Genomic DNA, 20,376 nt, shown 5'->3' with positions numbered 1-20,376 from the left:
GAAACAAATCTCAGTCAAATATACAGCTGCTAGAAAAAGTATTATTTCCTATCGCGGCAGGTTTGTGTCTGAGTATAGACCCCTGCTGCCATTGCGTCTTTGCACGAGGAGCACTCCCTTGTGGCCATTGGGTTTGAGCCCCTGTAAGCATGTGCACTAAAACGGCGTTGGAAGGGGAAGATGAAAACCCAAGCTGCCAAACTTTTCTGAAACTTGCGGCCATTAATTACCAATATTGCTCTTCACTTTGCTTTTCAATTGGACTTCAAGAATTTTCCTTTTTATTGAAATGAAAAATTGCTACAAATGTGCAATAATGATCTAAAAAAGAATTTGCTAATATGGGCCTATAAAGAAATTAAAAAATAAATAAAGTGTATGTTAACAGATAGACCACCGACACCAGGCCTAAAATAAAATACCCAGCTGTCTGACCATCGATCGATCTCGTTCACTGCATTTCAGCACCCGGGCAGCGCGCACACAGTACCATCGGCCTGAGAATAAATTTAATAATAATTAACATTGATGCACAATGAATAATGTGGAATATATATATATATATATATTTTTTTTTTTTTTTGTTTGACAGCAACAGCCCTTTTAAATATGACAGGCCAGAATCATAACTGAAAGTTTTTGGTAAATCTAATAGGCCCGAGTCAAGAAGTCATCAGTGGACAGTTGTCTAAACAGGATTATTATGAAAAATTGTCCGCTGATTCAATCATATCGATGTCTTAAACAAGCTTTTGCTTGTAACACTGCAGTAACACTATTGTCAAATTTGACTTTACCTTTTAAAAACAGACAGTTTCTTATAAAGCCTTTACATTTGACATTGTGATGGCAAAGTTAAACTTTGGAACGTCAGACTCACTTAACATTCTTGTTGAACGACTAACTGCTCCCACAGTACGCACCATTCTTACCGCTGCTCCAAACTAAAAGTACAACAGGCTGCAAACGCTTCAGGGTTTAGCTTCTTGTTGAAAGAATGACTAAAGCAAACACACTCGACTGCTGCTAGGGGGGTTCTACCATTGGAGTGTATACTAAGTTAAGTTCAAGGCTAAAGTGCAGACACAGAGAGATATTCATGGCCAACAACACCGAATCATCTCCGTCTTGTGACCACGTTGTAGTTTTGTTTCAATGGCCTCGACAAAAGAAGTGAATTAAACCTTGAAACTTGGCTTTGCGGATGGAGGGGAATGTTTATGACACTTTTCTTTTTGACACTTGACACCAAATTCACCACTCTTAATTGTTATGTAGTCCTTAAGAATAAATAGATGACATTAAACTCCTGCTGAACCTTGTAGACAAAAGAGGACAGCTAAATAGATAAATACTTAAATGATGTTCCTTGGCTTCTGCCCTTTCCTTCTCACTGAAGCTAGCTCCCTGTGGAATTCATGCTCAACAAATGCTGCAGCAGTTTCGAAAGGAGAAAAAGGGCAAGGCATGTGTACACTAGAAAACGGCATAACTAGCCATCAAGAAACCATTGATAAAGAAATTGCTAAATTATCCTTTAGTCCTCCATGGTCCTCATCTGTATAAAACAGGAGTCTCTCCCTCCTCTTGGAGCATGTTGGGGAACGACCCGGGAGGCTGTTGGATTGAGCTCTATACTTAATCTTGGCAACCACCCCAAAACACAGAAAGAAAGGTTGGGGGGTTGGGGGGGGTGGGTGGATGGCGAGAGAGAGAGACAGGCAGGAAGAGAGGAGAAAGAAGGAGAATCTATTCAAAAATTCCCAGCGAGGAAAGTCCTTGAAATATAGCCTGGAGAAACCAGCAGTTGAAACACGAACACACCTGAGTGAAGCCGAGGGCTCCAAACACAGCCTCGCCTCTAATGGTACGAGTGCTCAGCTCTTCGCAGTTGCCAGTTCAGGACCCACAGGGAAATAAGTAGCGAGCAGAATGAACTTTCTTTAGCGTGCTGACAGTGAGGAAGCCCAAGTGTGTCTAAAGCGCTACCTGTGTGCGCGCGTGTATCTATGACAGAGATAGACAAGCTGACAGAGACGCACCATGACTGTCGGCAGCGGCCCGTGGGGACTGTGCGTTTCCCGTGCCACTGAGCAAATGACATCTTTCTGCTCCACAAACACTCGCTCACATTAAGATCTGCAGGGACCGCGGGATGCTGTGCATAAACCGACCGTGTGTTTGTGTACAAGAGATGCACAAAAATGTGAAGGCAGTCAACTCTCTTGCCTTCTTTGAACTTGCTTGACTCAAGCCAAACAATTAGACAAGAAACAAAACACTTTCACACACACCTGCAAAATTCTTTCTGCTATACTCGTTCCCCTCCAAGCATCTAAATGAGTGTGTGTGTGTGTGTGTTTACCAGTCGAGGTGGACTTGCTGTGCTTACTAACATGGTGGGCTGTATTGAGAAGATGCCATCAGCGATTACGGTCACAGGGCCGAGTGGTGACAGCTTAAAGGCTCTTTTCTTTATTTCTCCACCCCCTTTGCTCACTGACACGCCTCCAGTGTGTGTGTGTGTGTGTGTGTGTGCGTGTGCGCGCTCTGAACTGCACAGCTAAAGGCTCCGGGTCATTTTCCATTCCAATCAGGGGTACCGGCTGCCCTGGCCACCCTGCAAAATCTAAACACTCCTACCAGCTGAGAAAGGGGCACAGGGAAACGTCAGCGAAAACACACACACACACACACACACACTTACAAATACTTAATTACAAGCCAGCATACGCTCAATACAGCATTTGAGATTCAAGAAAATATTTGTGCATTCATGCACATACACCAAAATATATAGCCACGGACACTTCCATACCGTGTAAAAACGAGCCACACACACACACACACACACACACACACACACACAGGGTCATGTGGGGCGGCCTTGGGCAATGGGAGGAGGGGGGGAGGAGAGCAGAGTCAGCCTTGCCCTCAGCCATGGCATCCTTTCCTTGCCAGCTCCATAAGCCTGGAGGGACTGAGGTAGAGGGGGGTAGGGGTGGGATCCATCCATTCTTCCCCCCTACAATTCACCCCCTGAAAAAAGAGCCCAGGCCTCCCAGCAGACAGGCTTACAAAGGGGTGAGATCACTCCCAAATAAAGGCTTTGTTGGTGTGCCAGTGTCAGTGTTGCCCTCTCTGGCCTACCAGAAACCTTGGCAGCTAGGTTCAGCCTTTCTGTTGGAAACAGCAGGCCTCAGTGGAAAATATAGTTTCAGGAGAGGTAGCAGGCACTAAGAATGCTAAAACACAGGAATATAATACATAAAGACAGAGAGGAATTGAAATGCATCTGGCCCACTAGCCTGTTTTCCTACCATGGGACGTTGCAGCGCATCTCCCTGGCCAAAAAATGTAAAAAGTAGTCTGATGTATGGATGTTAGAAATGCTGCCATAAGCACAAAAGTCCTGAGTTTAGAGTAGAAACTGGAATGAACAACAACATAAATCTGCTTACGGTAACTAACCACGATAAAGCCCCGAAGCCCAAACCTCCCAGATTCAACAACCAGGACTTAAAAGAAGAGGAAAAACAAAATATGCTAGGCCGACTGATGGTTTCCATGGCAACCAGATGGAGATCACGGACAAGAGACCAACAGAGACAGCGTAGCCTAGAGTCAAGAGGACCGCCTCCTCACCAGCTCCCCGCTGTAGCCTTTAGACAACCCGCCATCAAGGTGTGAGGAAATAGCAAACAGTCAGGAGAAGGCGAGTGAGAGCGAGAGGTATAATGTACGAGCCTGCAGGTGTTTTCAAATTGGGAGTATTTCAATTCCTTGTTGTTCTGCTCGGTCCCTAAGAAAAGCCCTGGCCTAGACAGCAGGCCAGACGTTTGCTGCAGACACACACGCGCGCTCTCACTTTATCTTCTAATTTTACTGCTTCTTCATCTGACCTCTTTTAATTGTCTCTCCCTCTCGTTACTGAGGAAGGGAGGGAAAATGGAGCGCTCTCTTGTTTCCTCTCCGGGACTAAACAATCCCAGTCTAATTTATTTTTTGAGGACAGAATGTGTACATGTGTTAATGGGAAAGTTGAATCAAATTAACTATAATTAGTCAAACTGAGAGGTGAGCAGAGGCAGAGAGGTACAGTATGTTACATGAGAGACTTGTTCAATGCCGGCAAATGGCAGCCCACCCCCGCCCTCCGCAAAAACACAAACGCATTCACTCTGCCACCTGCTGCACGCAACCAGCGACGCCACCCTCTCCGGAGCTCCCGACACCCGTCACCCTCGCTTCAACCCTCCTGAGCTCAGACTGTATGTGGCATGCAAACATGCCGACACACAAACTAGTTGTGTTGTGACACATTTCCACAAAAAAACCTGCGCGTGAATTTCGCAAGCGGCGGAATCTGACTCCTCTAATCTCGTCAAGATGACATTAACAGACATCTCATGAAGTGACGCGGTAATCTGTTTGGACAGACACTGCAGTGCAGGATTGCATGAGGATTATGAAGACAAGCAGTGGGGGCAGAAGGATAAGATGGTATAGATGATCTACACGTCATACAGCGAAGCAGCAGACAACCGCGATGGCCTCTGGGGTCTAGAACCAATTTGCTTTGTCTTGTCTGCAGCCCATAATGCTTTTTGTTTTGTAGGCAACTGTAATATTCCCTCAGATAACATACAAAAATTGTACATAACCCAAGTGAAAGCATTAAAGGGATATTCCAGAGAAAGATCCTAACATTTAGTCTTAAGTATGGATCAATCGCCATAAACTCTAGAGCCTACATTTCCCATAATGCAAATGAATACCATCTTTGGTTAGATCATCCACGACTCCAACAAAGGCTTTCTGCTAAAAAAAATTGCAGTCTCCATGCCCAAGCCGAATTAACCCTCATGACATTGTCATATTTTTGGGACTCGGTAAAGCCCCCTCCAGAGCCGCAGAGAACATTACACTACGGCCTACAGAGGCGGAATAGTTATCTGTGTGATGAATGAACTGAACTTGATGTGTAAAAATCCAGAGTCCCTGTAAAAGCCCCCCACCATCAACAGGTCCCCCACTCTACCAGGAGGCCAGTCAAGATAAAACTGGCCCTGCTAATAAGGTCGAAAGCAGCATTCAATCTGTCAGTAAGCGCCGCTGAATTTGTTGGCTGTATTAAATTGAAAGCTCGTCTTGGCTACAGCAGCAGTGACATGCAGCAAATCATTAGCTAAACGGCTAATTCTACAGATTAGCTCTTCTTGGCAGCCTTCTGGCTGGACAAGTTAAAAGGTGTTTTATTTTAACATTATACGATTCCATCAATGTGACGGGAACCATTTGGTTTAATGAATCGCTTCAAGGAAGATGGATTATATGAAGACTTATAAAAACAGTTAAGTGTATCCAATCCCATTAGAAAATATATACATGCAACGTACAGTTGGAGTGGCAATTTTTAATTGAACCTGCCTGAGTAATGATATAGACAAAATAAAGCACCAAGACCAATATCAGTGTCACAGTTTTAACTAACCTCAAATTAAAGACACATTTTGTCCTATTCTAATTTGCCCAATCTAGTAAATATGCACCTGGATACATAAAGGTGTTAATTAACTGAAGTGCCACTGAGCAACCACTTTTAAGATCAATATTACTTTGCAATATAATCATATTTTACTATTATTTAGGTATTAAAAACATAAAATTGGGGTAAATTAATTTTGAATAGTGTTATAAATAGTGTTATATAGTGTTATAAATAGTGTTATAAAACCGATTATTTTTGTCATTCTTTACGTCAGCTCACACTCTAAAGCACCGAGTCTCTGGGTGGATTGGGGAAGTTCACTCACCTGCATGCTCCAGTAGCATTTTGGCGACGTCCATGTGTCTGTTTAGCACAGCGTCGTGAAGTGGGCTGACTCCACCCACCTGGTTATTTATCACAGGGGCGGGGCGGTGACGTAGCAAAGCCTCCACACACCCAGCGCTGCCATGGTTGCACGCTTCATGCAGAGGCGTCCAGCCTGCATGGTCTGCATGGTCAGAAAAAACCAAGCACACACACACACACAAGCACATCACCTTTTATCATCGTTTTGTGGCTAAAACACTTAAATATACAATATAAAGATCTCTTCCATGTAAATGCTTTCTGTCAAGAATTTTCATGGAGGATAGTGATGTTTGGAAAATAATTTTGTGTATCAAGCAGTTGAATAGATATGTACATCTCTCAAAGTATGTTACAGTATTAGACAATTCGGAGAATGACTGGAGTGTCATGATGAAAAAGTAAAGAGTCTCGTGGGTGAGTGGTCGAACTCTTGCGGCTAAGTTGTTGGATAGTTCTTGGAGCTAACAACTCTAGCAGCAAATAAGCCAGCGGGGCTAACTGGAGAAACTGTGCTAAAATTGGTAGAAATGAACAAGACACCATTGCATCGCCTTAAGACAAAAGACATTAACACGACTGAACTACGGCTGCTAAAGATTGATTCGCTATTATGAATGTGTTATTGTTTGGAGGTTACAAGTACAAATCACTGCCTATGTACGTCTCGCCTAGACATATCAGCATTTCTAAAAAATATTAAAACACTTGAGTCCATCTTGATTTACAGCGTTTTGGTCCAAACTTAAAAACAGTCATGTCCTAAATAATCAAAATTTGACTATTTGGAGATCATCATAACTGTTGAATCTGTTTTATCTGACAACCAAAAATGTTCTTCCTCAGTTAACTCGGGCCTCGTTCAGGGAGACAACTGCAATGGAAACGGTCATTTTAACATTTTGCACATAGTTCTGCCTGATCACATTTTAGACATCGCCTCCTGCATAAGCCCCTACCAAGACGAAAGCCAATTTAGCTGCTATTAAAGGGCTATTACAAAATCGGCAAAATCTTTGAAACAGCATAACATTTCCATAAAAGGAGGGGAAGTCATTATATTTGACCTAAAGGGACAAAAGAAAGTCACTCTGAAATATCAAAAGGCTTTCAATTCACTTAGCAAAGTCACATAAAGCTGTAAATCTGAGCCGCCAAACCATCCAGATCTTTCTAGACACACCCTTTACATTTTAGCTAAAGGTTACCCTCACTGATGACGCATACGCACTTCTTTTTTCTCCTCACATCTTTTTCCCCCCCCAATGTTAATCGCTTTTCGAAACCCTATAGCAAACAGTGGGAGTGGAGTCAGATGACTGTGATACGGAGGCTTCAGAGAATAGGGAAAGCGAGAAAGTCTTACCTTTAATGTTGACGTCCGTGCCAGGAAGCGACAGGATCTGAAGCACGGTCTCCACTTGGTTCCTCTTGCAAGCTCTGTGGAGGAGGGTCTCTCCTTCGACCGGGACACGCACAACGGACAAACACACCCAAAAGAGAGAAGAGGCGGAAGAGATGAGAGCAATCCAAACTTAGGGTGTGCCCCGATGTCCTGCCCATTGTCCCTCTCCATATGGTGAACGCACCAATAAAATACCCCGGAAATGTCCCCAAACACCAAAAGAAAAAACCTGACCTAAAAAAAGTACGACCCGCCAATGAGGATGCGATTTAAGAAGAGTGATGAGAAAAGGGGGGGAGATCTTTCAAGGGAAAAAAATGGGAGGAAAAAAGAAATTAAAGATGGAGAGACTAATTTGCTTCGCTCTTTTTCTCTTTTATAGACACAGAGATCCACTAACACCCCGAGCCCAACAAAGTTAATATCGGGGCAGTCGGCGAGTAAATGAATGTAGCGGCGAGAATGTAGCGGTGCTTCCTGTCCGCTCATCCCTATATTGTTACTTGAGAGGAAGTTATGGTAGACAGCCCACGCACAAAGCCTCCAAAAAGGATTCTTCACAGATCCAGAGTTCAAAAGCTCCGCTGGGCATTGCGAGTATCACCACGTGACATTTAATCAGCAAACTACCAGTGAACAGGCGTGGAAACAAAATCAAGGATTCCATTTTTATTTTTTAAACACAATTTTCTTCTGCCCTCTTCCTTTTTTCTCCCTCTCATCTTTACCCGTCGCTCACTTTTTCCTGATATAATATTAAACCAGGAATATATTAGCGGGCCACAGCCCCCTCTTTTCATGTATGGCTGAACTTCAGAGGGAAGTTAAAGGCCAAGCATGAGTGGCTCTGTGCTTGCCAGTATGAAAAGCCCATAATAAATGCTTTACTAGCTCTCCCCAGGACGCCTCGCCTGTACAGGGGCTCCAGTCCAGCGCGCACAGACTGGGGCAGAAAGGAGAGGGAGGGAGGAAACAGTGGGGCAAGAAAGAAGAAGCAGTGAACAGAGTGAAAGGGTTTCCAGCATTTCAAAGCATATAGGGGAAATATTGGAAACCCTGGATCCTATTCATTCGGAGGAATTCCTTTCTTCCAGCAGGTGTCTTTGAGGTTGCAGAAGACGCATTAAATGTCATCCACCGGTAGTAAAGAGGTTGAAGAGTGGCGAGGGAAAAGAACACAGGAAAATGCTACGACTGATTATTAAAAAGCAACATTTATGTTCTCCCAAGAAACGTGACGCAAAACCTAACAAACAGAAAGAAGTTAAAAGATCATGTCCAGTTCAGAAACAGTCCTACAGTGTATCATAATATTTCTCTACACATTTCTGGAATAGTTTTAGAACGCTTCATATAATAATCATATTATATGAAGCTGTTCGAGGTTTAGAACAGCCAATGTCAACTGAAGAGACTCGAAAAGCCACAAAATAAGTCATTTCATTGCTGTAAAAATTCAAAAAAACAACCACTTTGTGTGTTCTCACAGTGAGATCACACAATGAAGCAGACTGCAACTAATTTCAAGCACTTCGTCAGATCGCGTCAATTTCATTTTGATATGCAACTCCATAAAATACAAATGACGGAAATCACTAAAATAAGGGACTTAAAAAGAACATTAGGGTCACGATCCAGTGCGAAAATAACTCCCTATTCTATGGTGGTATTCTGATTTTCATTCTGCAAATAGGTCACTGTATAATTAGTTTTAACTTGCATGTAAAAGTGCAGTTATTTGCAAAGGTAACATCAGAAAGCACTGGTGATTGTAAAGTATCAGCGCCAGAAACCAGAAGACGTCAATCCCTGAAGCAAACCAATATTTCCAATCTAAAAATCAACAACACCCACACGGAGGCTGGAGCCCAGTCCAAAATACAGTCCCTAATGAGTAAGCTGTACAGTGCGGCACGTCAGTGTTCTACATGGGCTGCTCTGCTATTACCGCGCTCTAAAACGCTGTGATAAAACATCCATTCCACTACACCCCATGTGTACACATCCTCGCAAATGCCAGGGCCAATCCACGCACTGTTAAATCACTTTAATGGCTCCAATTTGGACACAACGCCTCTATTATAGGGGTAATTGCATGCTCAGCATTTACAAGCACGGAAAGGATAAATCCGCCTGTCCTTTTCTATAAATCCCCTGTTTCACACTTTAATAGAAAAGTTAAATGTATGTGTTGCTCTTTATATCCCTCAGTCTGCTTGCTACACTCCTCTAAAGTGTCACTTGGCCCACTGATCCCTGGAACAAAAAAGGCTGCTGGAAGCCAGTAACAATGCTATTTGTAAGAAACGTGTTATAAAAAGGTATTCAGTGCTAGTTATTGGATATATTTAAAACTATTTGAAGACTGCTGTCGCTGGCTCTAAGAGTCACACGTTCAAATCCTCCAAATCGACATTACTGCAGCGCCTCCATTTTTTTTTTACCGGCATTAACGTAAGTGCCTATCATTTTACATTAAATTGGTGAAGATTTTATTTTTGGATACCTCCATTTAATAAGTCAAAAACAGCAACGGAGCCCCTTTGTGCCAACAGGAAGTAATAGGATACAAACACAGAGCGTCTGTTAAAAACGACAGTAAGCAAATGCACTGGCTTGGATTTTCCGTTGCGTTGGACAAAGCTGTCTGCCAAATGGACAAATAAAACAAAAAGTAATGTTCAAGCAAAGGCTCACAAAAATCTTTTGCCTCCGTCATCTTTTTGTCACTCTATGGTCCAAACATATTTTTTAATGAAGGCATATAAAGGCGCAGTAGGAATGTTGTGACTGACGAGCTACAGATCTGAATCAATATTCACTACAAAATCACTGGTTAGAAAAACCAGATCATAAAATAGACTGAGCAATTACATCAACATCAATGAGTTTTTACTGCCCAATCTGCACTGTCACACTCCTGAAGTAGTTTATGTTCCATTCTCGCCCAATGCAACTCCAGATAGCCCTACTGACCAGAATAAGAGTCAAGTAGTTCAGTGACAGTGTGCTTGGGATGTTCAGACCTCCACTCAGGTGTTAGGTGAGAAGTACATAAGGTTACCAAACTCCATGTACTAATATGTATGAAAAAGCACCTGTTAGGTATGGGACAACTTAAACCTTTTTCAAAACTAATAGAAGATGCCCTGACTGTGTTGAGCATAGGAAATAATTACACTTTGATCATTTTGTAAAGCAGCAACTTTTTTACAAAGTTATTGTTGATTGCTGGTAACCTGGAGTACCTTCGCATTCCCAAGAACAAAGAACCTAGCGTTTGAACTATGCTGCGTGGATGTTGACTAGTATAATAATAGCTTGTTTCAGAAAGCTAAAAGCAAACGGATTTCAAGCGACCACAAAAAGACAGCAGTTCTTGTTTGACAATCTCCATACAGTATATTCAGACTGATTTAGAATGAAATCTCGGCAGAGCCTCCAGAAGGAGATACGGAACTGAAGAAGAAAAAAAAAAAAAAAGAGAAGTTCATCCCAAATCCCTCAACCCCTCCTCAGCTACTTTGACAAAGATACTGAGGTTCCAGAAGGCGAGACAGATGCTCCAAAGCAAAGAAGTGCAGCATATAAGAAAGCAAGCTTACGTATGTGGGGGGAAGAAGCCTGAGAGAGAGAGAGGAAGGGAGCGAGAGAGAGAATGGGATGGGATGAGAGGGCGAGAGGGGAGGATGCTGTGCCGATGGTTCATCAAAAATTAATGCCGACCGCATCGGTATAGAGATCACGTAGTGGAAAAACAACACATGCCAACAGCCTTGAGTCTCCTGCCTCCGCCCTCCTCCTCTCCCCCCTCCTCCTCCTCTCCCTCCTTTGCACCGGCACAGGGCCTTTCTGATCAGGTGGAGGGGGGAGATATGAGCTCTGACACCTTAAAGAGTTCACACACAGTGCCATGCCTCTAATTGCAGGAAGTTCCACCAGTGCAGCCGCCGTATATCTGTAGCTCTACCCTAATTGCGGCATTTAATATCCCTAAAATTGAGATCTGAGGCACATTGTGCGTACTAATATGTGTTATTGTATGAGGAAGCCATTATTTCTGTCCGCGACTTTTATTTATTTATCTATTACTTTTTTTAAAAGGTGAATAAGACATGAGGAAAAAAAAGCAAAACAAAACAGCGCAGCCATGAATTTCAATGCGAACAGAACAAGTGGAGGAGGAGGCGGAATACGGACCAAACTCTGCCCGGCACACACACGCCAATTATGCAGCCGAGTTGCCTTTACAGCTGACTAGATGGAAGCGGCGTCCGATGCAAATCAATCACTCTCTCCATACATTATGTGCTCTTCATTAAACTGAAAGTGATGACAGAGCTATCATGTGCCTCTTTACTGATGACCTAGTGCAGTGCATCAGTCCATTAAAAGTCCGATCCTTGCAAATCTGCAGCGATATTGTCAAGCAGCGGTATGTGTGTGTGTGTGTGTGTATGTATGTATGTATGTATGTATGTGCCGTACCTGCTGCGTTGACTCTGTTCAAACCCCTGGGGATGTTCTCTTTCTCTGTGCTTGTTATATTCACCGAAGAGCTCCGAGCACTGTGTGGAGAGGACATGGTCAAAGGGGTAATGAGGAAAATATGCATGTATGTGCATTTACATACACAAGTCCAAAGTTTCAATGACCGACCAGCCTGACAGCGCGGAGACCTAGTGGTACAGAAAGTGGAACGGGCATTACTGTACTGTGAAAAGTGCCATTAGCAAAGGAATCCCTCGTGGCGTTGCATCATTTCATATATGAAATCTGACAATATCTGTCAAACCCCCTTCTGTGTTGGCCACACACACACACACTTCACACGCCCAATCCTCCATTCCCGTCTCCAAAGCACTTTTCCTCCCACTTAACGCCTCAAACGTAGAGACGGAGAATCCGATGTGAGCAAGCACATTAGGAGGAATAACTAGTAAAAGAAAGTGAAGCCTCTTCAAAGTAGTGGCGTGCTAATAGCTGTGGGCTGTCACTAGTACTGTGAGTGGGTATGGAAGATCTGCCTGCATGAAGTCTGACAGGTGTCTGGAGTGTATACGGCTGTGCACGTGCGCGTGCCCTGCATTGAAGCGGAGTGCCATCCGTATTACAGGGAAGAGGCTTGTTCCTTGGTAATTGGCTTGTTCAGTAGCCAGGAAGGAGCTCCCAGCAGTGAGGAGGAAACACACGTCCTGTCACGTTGCTTGTTATTAGCAGGGACAAGGCTGAGAAGAGATGAGATGAGCTCTGTGTGTGTGTGTGTGTGTGTGTGTGTGTGTGTGTGTGTGTGTGTGTGTTTGAAAGAGTCCATAAGAGTGTCTGGTATAAGGGCATACCACTTCTTATCTCAAACTACTTCACCCAAGTGTCCCCTGTCCATATAGGCTGGCAGCGGTGGCGGTTGACAGTACTTGGCTTGTACACGCCCCAGTCTCTCCTTCCCTCGTGGTCTACTTTAGGAAGCCAGCATGCTGTCAGTGGCCCGGCTATCAATGCTGGGCCTGGGGCGGCACGTTCCCTTGGAGGCAGAGTCTCAAGAAACTTGTGAGAAATACTGGAAGTAATGGGGAAGTGCATGTCGATAGCAAAAACAAAAACATGTCCCTTTTATCTGTGGAGCTGATGTAGTTGCAGGCTTTTCTTAAATCCAGCTGATTATCGAGTATGTTCAGGTCCGGTCAGAAGAGAAGAAGGCAAAGTAATAGTTCAACGCTTTGTAAAGATAACAGCAGTACGCAGAGCTTGATTAAGCCAGCAGGAGAAGATTTAGTGTAATTACAGCTCCCCTTCTGCTCAAGGCACTCACTGCCCAGCAGGCAAGTCAAACGGCCATCTAAGTAGTCGGTCTGTCAGCTTGGTATGGCTGGCACGTGTGCTCAAATGCCTGCCTGTCTGTTGGTGCAGAAGAAGCACACTCGCCATCTCACACACCACAGTGGCCTCAAGTCACAGTAAAACAGCCTAATGCGTTCTAACAGCCAGAGATGAAAGATAAAGGGGTCATGTGGCTCCTCTCAACCTCTATGACCTGCTCCTGCTCTTTTTCATGAATCCAATACCAAACATCTTCCTCGGATTTTGTCTCGTGTTCTACCGACAGTTTGAAAAGACCAAAAACTCAAAACTTCTATATTGAAACACCGCAGTCACATTCGTATTATTGAAAAATCAGCCTTTTTTCCAAATGTTGTCTTATCCTGTTAAGGACTGTGAATTACTGACAAGTGCTCTAACAACAAATATAGTTGAGTTCTTTATATAGAATATTTAAATGATTTGATTGAGTCATAGCAGCTCCAGCAACATAGAGAAGTGCATTGTAAATGCTTAGAAATTGAGGAGTGTGCCAGACTCTTAAATTCATCAACAAAAGATGTGTTAATTGGTTAAGAGTGTCAACATCACTGAAAGTATGCAGAATATCAGACATTCAAGCGTGAAAAATGAGGAAACAAGATTTTCTTTTGGTTTCTGTTCTCAATTCATCACAGGCTTTGTCATTCTGATTTCATTCTTTCTTTCAGGGTCAAATGATTTTACATGCCCTTTGGCATTTCTTTATCTCATCCGCACAGATTGCGTTCCTCGTTTTATTCAGTTCCTCTCATGTATATGTCAAAACAAACTAAACCCTTGAAACCGCGGGGAAAGCAGAAAGTAGAAAGAGCAGAAAGCAGTGATGGAGGGAAGAGGGGATCGGGTCAACACATGAACCAGTAGCCCTCGCATGAACTTGCTCCCTGGTGGCTCCTCCCCTTCCCCAGGCCAACTACCTGCTGGTGGAGTAGCAGATGTCTGATACCAAGCATGGAGAGTGTGTGTGTTTGCATTCAGAGAGGGACTTAGTATGTGAGTATGTGAGTGTAGATCAAGAGAGGTGAAGAAGGGGGGGGGGGGTGGTGAAGGCTGAGCGCTGGTGGTCGTAAGGGTAGACACAAAGGCCTGATGGGATATCCTAGTCTGTCTATCTGTCGGCTTCCTGTCCAAATCAAAACTCAGGACTGTGTGTGTGTGTGTGTGTGTGTGTGTGTGTGTGAGATGAGAGGGTCTAACCTCCCCATGCACCCCTCCTTTCAGCCAGCACACACTGATAGGATCAGACCTGGGCATGACCCGTCACATGCCAACTCCTCACGCTCCGTCTGACCTCCATTTGCCTCTCTCCAGCTTTCCCTTAGTCCCTTCATTCATGCATCTCTGCTTCCCACCCACCCACACTTTCATCCTCTCTCCAGGTGTTCCTTTGTTCCTTTTCACTCACATTTCTCATCGGGTCTGTACATTTCCCCCCGTTTTGCCTTTAAATGTATGAGTGGAAACCTGACAATGGAGGCACAGTAGACTGCTGGTTGACTAGTTCTGCTATTTTAGACACACACAAGATAAAAAAAATCCAAAAATAAATGAAAGACAGATGCAGCTGGTTTAAATACACTTAAATGTGCACTGTGCCTTTAAGGGACTTTTGGGAAAGCAACAAACCACAATGATAGATTTGATAGTTTTGATACAGTTTTAAAAAGGTTTAGCAATAGTGAAAGTGCAAACACTCACAGTGTTCACTGCCTAACTATATCTAAGGCAGTTAGCCTAAGAGTGCAGAGCAATAGACTGGTAATGATCTGCACACACTGTCATTTCAAATCCCCAGGCTGATCTGTAAACATAAGTTAACTTACCTAGGGTTTGGTAGTTTAAAATGTAGTCTAAAATAAGGCACCAAAATGAGAAAGCACCTGCAGGGTCAAAAATGTAAAGTGTAAAGTCCAATTTAAACTATTGGCCCGTGTGCAGCGCCGTCCTCTGCATGTATGTCTTCACAATGTTCTGCCTCAGGCTCTTATGAAAATGTGCCCTGAGAGATGAACAGTGGTATAGACGGACAGCTGTGTGTATCTGACCTGCAGCCGGTCCCCTGGCTGGTGCAGCTGTGGGAGGTGGGTCCGGTCCTGAGGCGAGCGCCGGTGGGACTCTGAGCTAAATTTTCCAGAGCAGGCATGTAGGACAGCACCTGTCAGAAACACACATACACACACACACACAAGGTTAGACATTGCCTTTACAGTGCAAATGGATGCTTGTGTCTTTATGGGATTGAAGAGGCACAAAGACATCAACCAGATGTTCTACCGCAAGGTAATACGATGGTTAGACTACATCCGCCATCTTTTTGTCAGTGACAGAGAACTGTAATATAATCTATATCAATATTTACACTGCAAAGTTAACTGCAGAACATCTGTGTTTTATTCCTTTTTATGGTAACACAAGAGCAAAGCAGAAAAATAAATCGGAATAACTAAAAGCGGCATATTGATCAAAGAATATTAAAATCAGTAATGCTGTTAGTTTCTTTAATTACTTTAGTATTTTCTGTGTTTTACAAACATTGGTATGTGTGTATATATGTGTGTGTAGTTTTATCAGAATTGTAATACACTTTCAAATCCAAAAGTTTTTTTTCCAGTATATGAACCGAAAACGGCTGCCAACTGAACTCTCTAAACTTACATTTTACAAAATGCCACTCAATGTCTACATGACTTACAAAACTAAGCAGCACATGACTGATACGATTGACACAAGTAAGAGGCGCATGCCTAAACTTATTACAAAACCTGCCAATGACAAAATAAATACAGGACTGATAAGGTTTCCTGTGAGTAGGTAATGGGAAATTGAGTGAAGAACAAGAAACAAACACACACAAGTCAACAAACCATTTTCTTAAAAGAGAGGGGTTCATCTCCAACTGTGAATCCACTTCTGCAGCAAAGACTCCTAAATATGGCATCTGCCATCATCAACTTAAGTCTGGTAGAGCGAATCCTGACAACCAGCTCTGCCAGAACCTCCGGAGATACATCTACAGGACAGAACAGAGGGAAAAAAGGTCAGATACGATCCTGTCAGTGATGGATTGAAAGAAAAAGAAAAGTGTCGCACTAGTGTAGTATTTTCTCTAAATACCAAAAGATATAATGGTAATTATTCTGCTAAATATTGTGTTTGAATTACTTGTAAACTATGTATTTCATCGCACATCTGGTGCAGTATTTCTAACATTTGTACTGCATAATTGGTCACATACTGTCGTGTATGAATGTAAGGCTTTTTCTATTTTTGTTCCATACCCTGGCTGATGACAGCAAAGTGCTCTGCTAGGTCTTTTAGGCCCTTTTCCACCAGGCTCTGGTTCAGCTTGAAGTGCTGCTGACACCAGAACTCCACCAACACAGACAGGAGGTCCAGCAGAGTGTCAGCCAAATGCAGCTTCTGCCTCTCATCCCTCTCAGCGTAGTCCTTCGGGGGCAATAAACAAGTTAGCACGCGTCAAGAGTAGGAGTGACTTTGATTTTCTGGTCCGATCAAAAATCTGACCCAATTGGTGATTATCTTGGCTGATGTAACACACCATCCAATGACATGCGAGTTCCACAGTATTTACCTCAATGACAGCCTGTACCAAGAGGTGGGTTAGTCGTTTCACAGCTCGGGACAACAGCGTGGAGCGCTCCCACACGGTCCAGAAGGTTCCATACAGCAAAGATCCTGATGCTGAAGCCTGAGAGACTCCTGCTGCCTCAGGCAGCACAAAACCCCTGAGCAGAAAGAAGAGACTGTTAAATGTAACAATCATTTATTCTAACAAAAGGAGTTGCATTAACATTTGATCCAACGTGTAGTCAATACAACATGCAGTTTAGTTTTGTAAGTGACAGCAAATAGTTGCCGACTTAAGGCTTTTCAAATAAATACTGGCAACTGCAAACTGAAAAATACTACACATCTAGTCTTATTCAAGTCTTGTTCCTAAATCCTAAAAATAAGTTCACATTAATCAACATATCAGTTTCCACCTTAATGTTAGTGCGCCATTTGAGGGAAAACCCCCTCACAACTCTGTCCATGCAGGAAGGATTAAACGCTTCGTCGGTGAACAGATATGAGAAAAAGCCCCGCCCCATCTCCCACACTGGATATATCAACGTTACCCGGCGGTGACAGAGTGGAGTTCCCCCTGGAAAAGCTTGAGGAAAAATGCCAGGAGGTCACTATGGAAATGTAACAGTCTTGGCAGGGCAGGGCCAGGGAGCGGGTGACAAGTGACCTCAGTAGACAGGCAGTAGCTGGAGGAACACACAAATATAGAGAAACAGAAAATATATGAGAAAGTAATTGTATTGCATTTTCAATAAATGTCACAAATGAATATTTAATACTCAATGCAAGTTCCATTATTGGAAAAGAGGGTTCAAGTGTCTGTTTCCTAACATTTCAAATGCAAATAGAATAACTTGACAGGGAATCTCATGTGATATGAGCTTTACCTGATGGCGGTCTCTAGAAAAGGCCACAGGCCCGTTTTACACCGAGGACACTGCAACACCTGGGCAAAATATTTCTTCACTGTGCTGGGAGCCAGCCAGGGGGGGTTGGTGATAAGCAGGTTATACATGACCTGCTGGAAGTTTCTCAGGAAGACGGATGTGGCGTTTCCCTGTGACAAAAGGAACAGACAACAATTGCAGATTGAATGTTTTGGATATTGGGATATTCAATAAAAATGTTAAATTACACTTTAGTCTAATAGCAGTAATAAAAAAAGCGACCAGAATTCGAAAAATGTAATGAAACTGGTTATACTTTGATGCAGTCCCTGAGGTGCATGCAGCAGCAGCAGGGGGGAATTTCTGCGGTCTGGTAATTCTGGTCTTACCTGCTGTGCGTATTCTAAGAGGGAGACCAGGTATGGTGCTGGTGGCAGCAGGCCCGGGAACATAGCACTTCTGATTGAGTCCAAGGCTTCGGTGAAGAGGCCACACTCTATCATACTACCAACATTGCTGAAGTCTGTTTCTGTAGCCTGGTGGAATAAAAGAACAATGATGAAAGGTAAGAGGAATATGGAAAGGAGGAGAAAACATTGCACTCAAAGAGACAGCCAGCAGAGAGAGGAGGGCAGAAGGGTAATGGAAGTAGGAAGTGAATGGGCATCAAAAGTTCCTGGAGGTCATTTCTGACTGTCTGTTACCGGCAAATAGCATATGGATTCAGAAAGTACAGAATGGAAACACATAAGCACTTATAATAGCAATCTGATGGAGATCCACTTGGGTAATGTATGGACACGACAGTGGAGAGTATTGTTAATAGGCCTGCCAATCACAACTCTCAGATCAGCTGACAGTGGTGGTTAAATTGGTGACCTGAGTATGATGCGCCCTTGCTCTAGATGTCACTTTCCATTGAAATGTATGACATAAAGGAAATTGAATGACCTGATCTTCCTGATGAAACACATAGTTATTTTAGAGATGTATGACAGTGATCAAGGGTGGGGGAGGCGGGTGGGTGTGTGCGCTTGTCTACCTGGGACTGTGGCCGGTACGGGTCATGGTAACCCAGAAATTCAAGGAGGCACAGTCTCGGCCGGCCCTAAAGCAAAAGACCCTATTAACACTGGAGAAAACATACAACACTGGGGACAAAAGGCAATTCAGGTGGGCAGAATGTAGACCAACGAAGAGCTTCTCTGCAACATGCTTTCACATGCACACAAACAAACACATACACACCTCCTGTTTGATGACATAGTCCCGGAGCTCTGTCTCCAGCTTAGAGAAGTCCACATCAACAAAACTGTCCTCTGTTGTCTCTGCTGGATCATCATTCGTTATGTTGAACTTCATATCCACACAATTGCTCTGCCAAAGGAAGAAAACGGCGGACAGTTTTAGACGTCTGAACAACATTCTCAAGTCAATATTCCTACATTTAAATAAAGCTTAAATTTAAAATCGTTAAAATAATAGGTTTGAGCAACCAATCCAGAGTCAAATAAAAGCCTTTAAGACTTGAGAACTGACTGCAAATAACACTGAGGAACACATTTAATATAAAAGATTGAATGGTAAAATGAAATTAGTACAACATGATGAAGCTAGATAATAAATGAAGACCATATATTTTACATAAATTAGTGTGACTTACCCCAAAGAGGTGCTGGACAATGTGGCTTACAGGGTAGCAAGGAGCATTGTGGGACTTTGAGTCCTCTGTGATGGGTTTAGCCATGACATGAGTGACGGAGGCATGAGTGGGAGGAGGGCTGTGGTATACTTTGGCCCGGCCTGCTTTCAGGAGCCTGGGAAATATTAAAGTAGGACTCATCTAGCATCAGACTCTGCAACATTTTATTCATACACAGATGGATTGTTGTGATATGCATTGAAGTATGTTTTCGTAACAGCTTACCGTTTGAACATGGCCCTGCGGGTGGGCTCTTGGACCATCAGGAGAACCCTCCAGCCCTGGAAGGCCCCGGTCACCCTCCCACTGGCCACCTTCTCCCTCCACTGCCTGACAGGGTAGACGGAAGACGCGACACCTGTGGTAATGGCAATTTCATAGGGTCCCTCTGTGAGCCAGGAACCATTCTTAAAACTGTCCAGCACATACTCTGGAGTCACAACCCACTTTCCTGGGAGGGGAACGAGAGAACAGTGGTGTTGTGTCAATCTTGAGACTTCAAAAAAAGGAGAGCATTGGAAGTAGTTCCGTTAGACAAGCAGTCTTGATATAGTCAGGGTGATTAGATATTCATTATTTTTCAGCATTAATAATAATCAGAGTGACTGACCTGCAGCACAGGCTGCCAAAAACTTCTCGCTGGACAAAACCTGAGGGATTATGAGATGGGTGGAGTCCTGCTGATAGACCTAGAAGATGATCACCGAATCAGTCTAATGACATGTAACAGACAACAACAAATGGCAGACGACCAGACCTAGTTTTTTATATGTAATAGATCAAAGATATTCCTGTAGGTGGGGCTTTAAAACAACGCAGTGTGATCATCATGACATAAATTGATTAATAATAATATCAAACTGTCTCCTAATCCTGTGAGACTAACTGTGAGGACTTAAACTACTACAGAGAAGGGGATATTTATACATGACATACATACACATATATAGTTAACGGATGATGCATACAGTACTGTCCCTGTAAATGAATGCAGTTCAGCACCACTGTCTGATTTACAGTTAGTACTGTATTATAATGAACTGCTACCATCCGAACACATAGGAGGATTCGAATTAGA

General features: G+C 43.4%; 1 protein-coding gene across 3 annotated transcripts in view; it reads right to left on the bottom strand.

Moving 5' to 3' along the window:
* Positions 1-20,376, bottom strand: part of slf1 (SMC5/6 complex localization factor 1) — a 29,313-nt gene that overhangs the window by 7,936 nt on the left and 1,001 nt on the right. For 2 of the 3 annotated variants that reach the window (XM_031848954.1, XM_031848955.1), the window contains exons 3-17: positions 19,909-19,987; positions 19,524-19,749; positions 19,260-19,413; positions 18,845-18,973; positions 18,639-18,704; positions 17,986-18,132; positions 17,597-17,766; positions 17,261-17,395; positions 16,714-16,867; positions 16,400-16,568; positions 15,986-16,131; positions 15,167-15,276; positions 11,751-11,830; positions 7,224-7,316; positions 5,817-5,999 (exon numbers count right to left, since the gene is read on the bottom strand). In XM_031848954.1, the coding sequence (XP_031704814.1) occupies positions 5,817-5,999; positions 7,224-7,316; positions 11,751-11,830; positions 15,167-15,276; positions 15,986-16,131; positions 16,400-16,568; positions 16,714-16,867; positions 17,261-17,395; positions 17,597-17,766; positions 17,986-18,132; positions 18,639-18,704; positions 18,845-18,973; positions 19,260-19,413; positions 19,524-19,749; positions 19,909-19,987 (2,041 nt within the window). The remainder of the gene's footprint in view (positions 1-5,816; positions 6,000-7,223; positions 7,317-11,750; positions 11,831-15,166; positions 15,277-15,985; positions 16,132-16,399; positions 16,569-16,713; positions 16,868-17,260; positions 17,396-17,596; positions 17,767-17,985; positions 18,133-18,638; positions 18,705-18,844; positions 18,974-19,259; positions 19,414-19,523; positions 19,750-19,908; positions 19,988-20,376) is intronic. The other variant, XM_031848956.1, reaches the window with a different exon arrangement.

This window comes from Anarrhichthys ocellatus, unplaced genomic scaffold, assembly GCF_004355925.1.
Source record: "Anarrhichthys ocellatus isolate YVR2014 unplaced genomic scaffold, GSC_Weel_1.0 scaffold9, whole genome shotgun sequence".
NCBI lineage: Eukaryota > Metazoa > Chordata > Actinopteri > Perciformes > Anarhichadidae > Anarrhichthys > Anarrhichthys ocellatus.
This window is presented reverse-complemented; position numbering and strand designations above follow the sequence as displayed.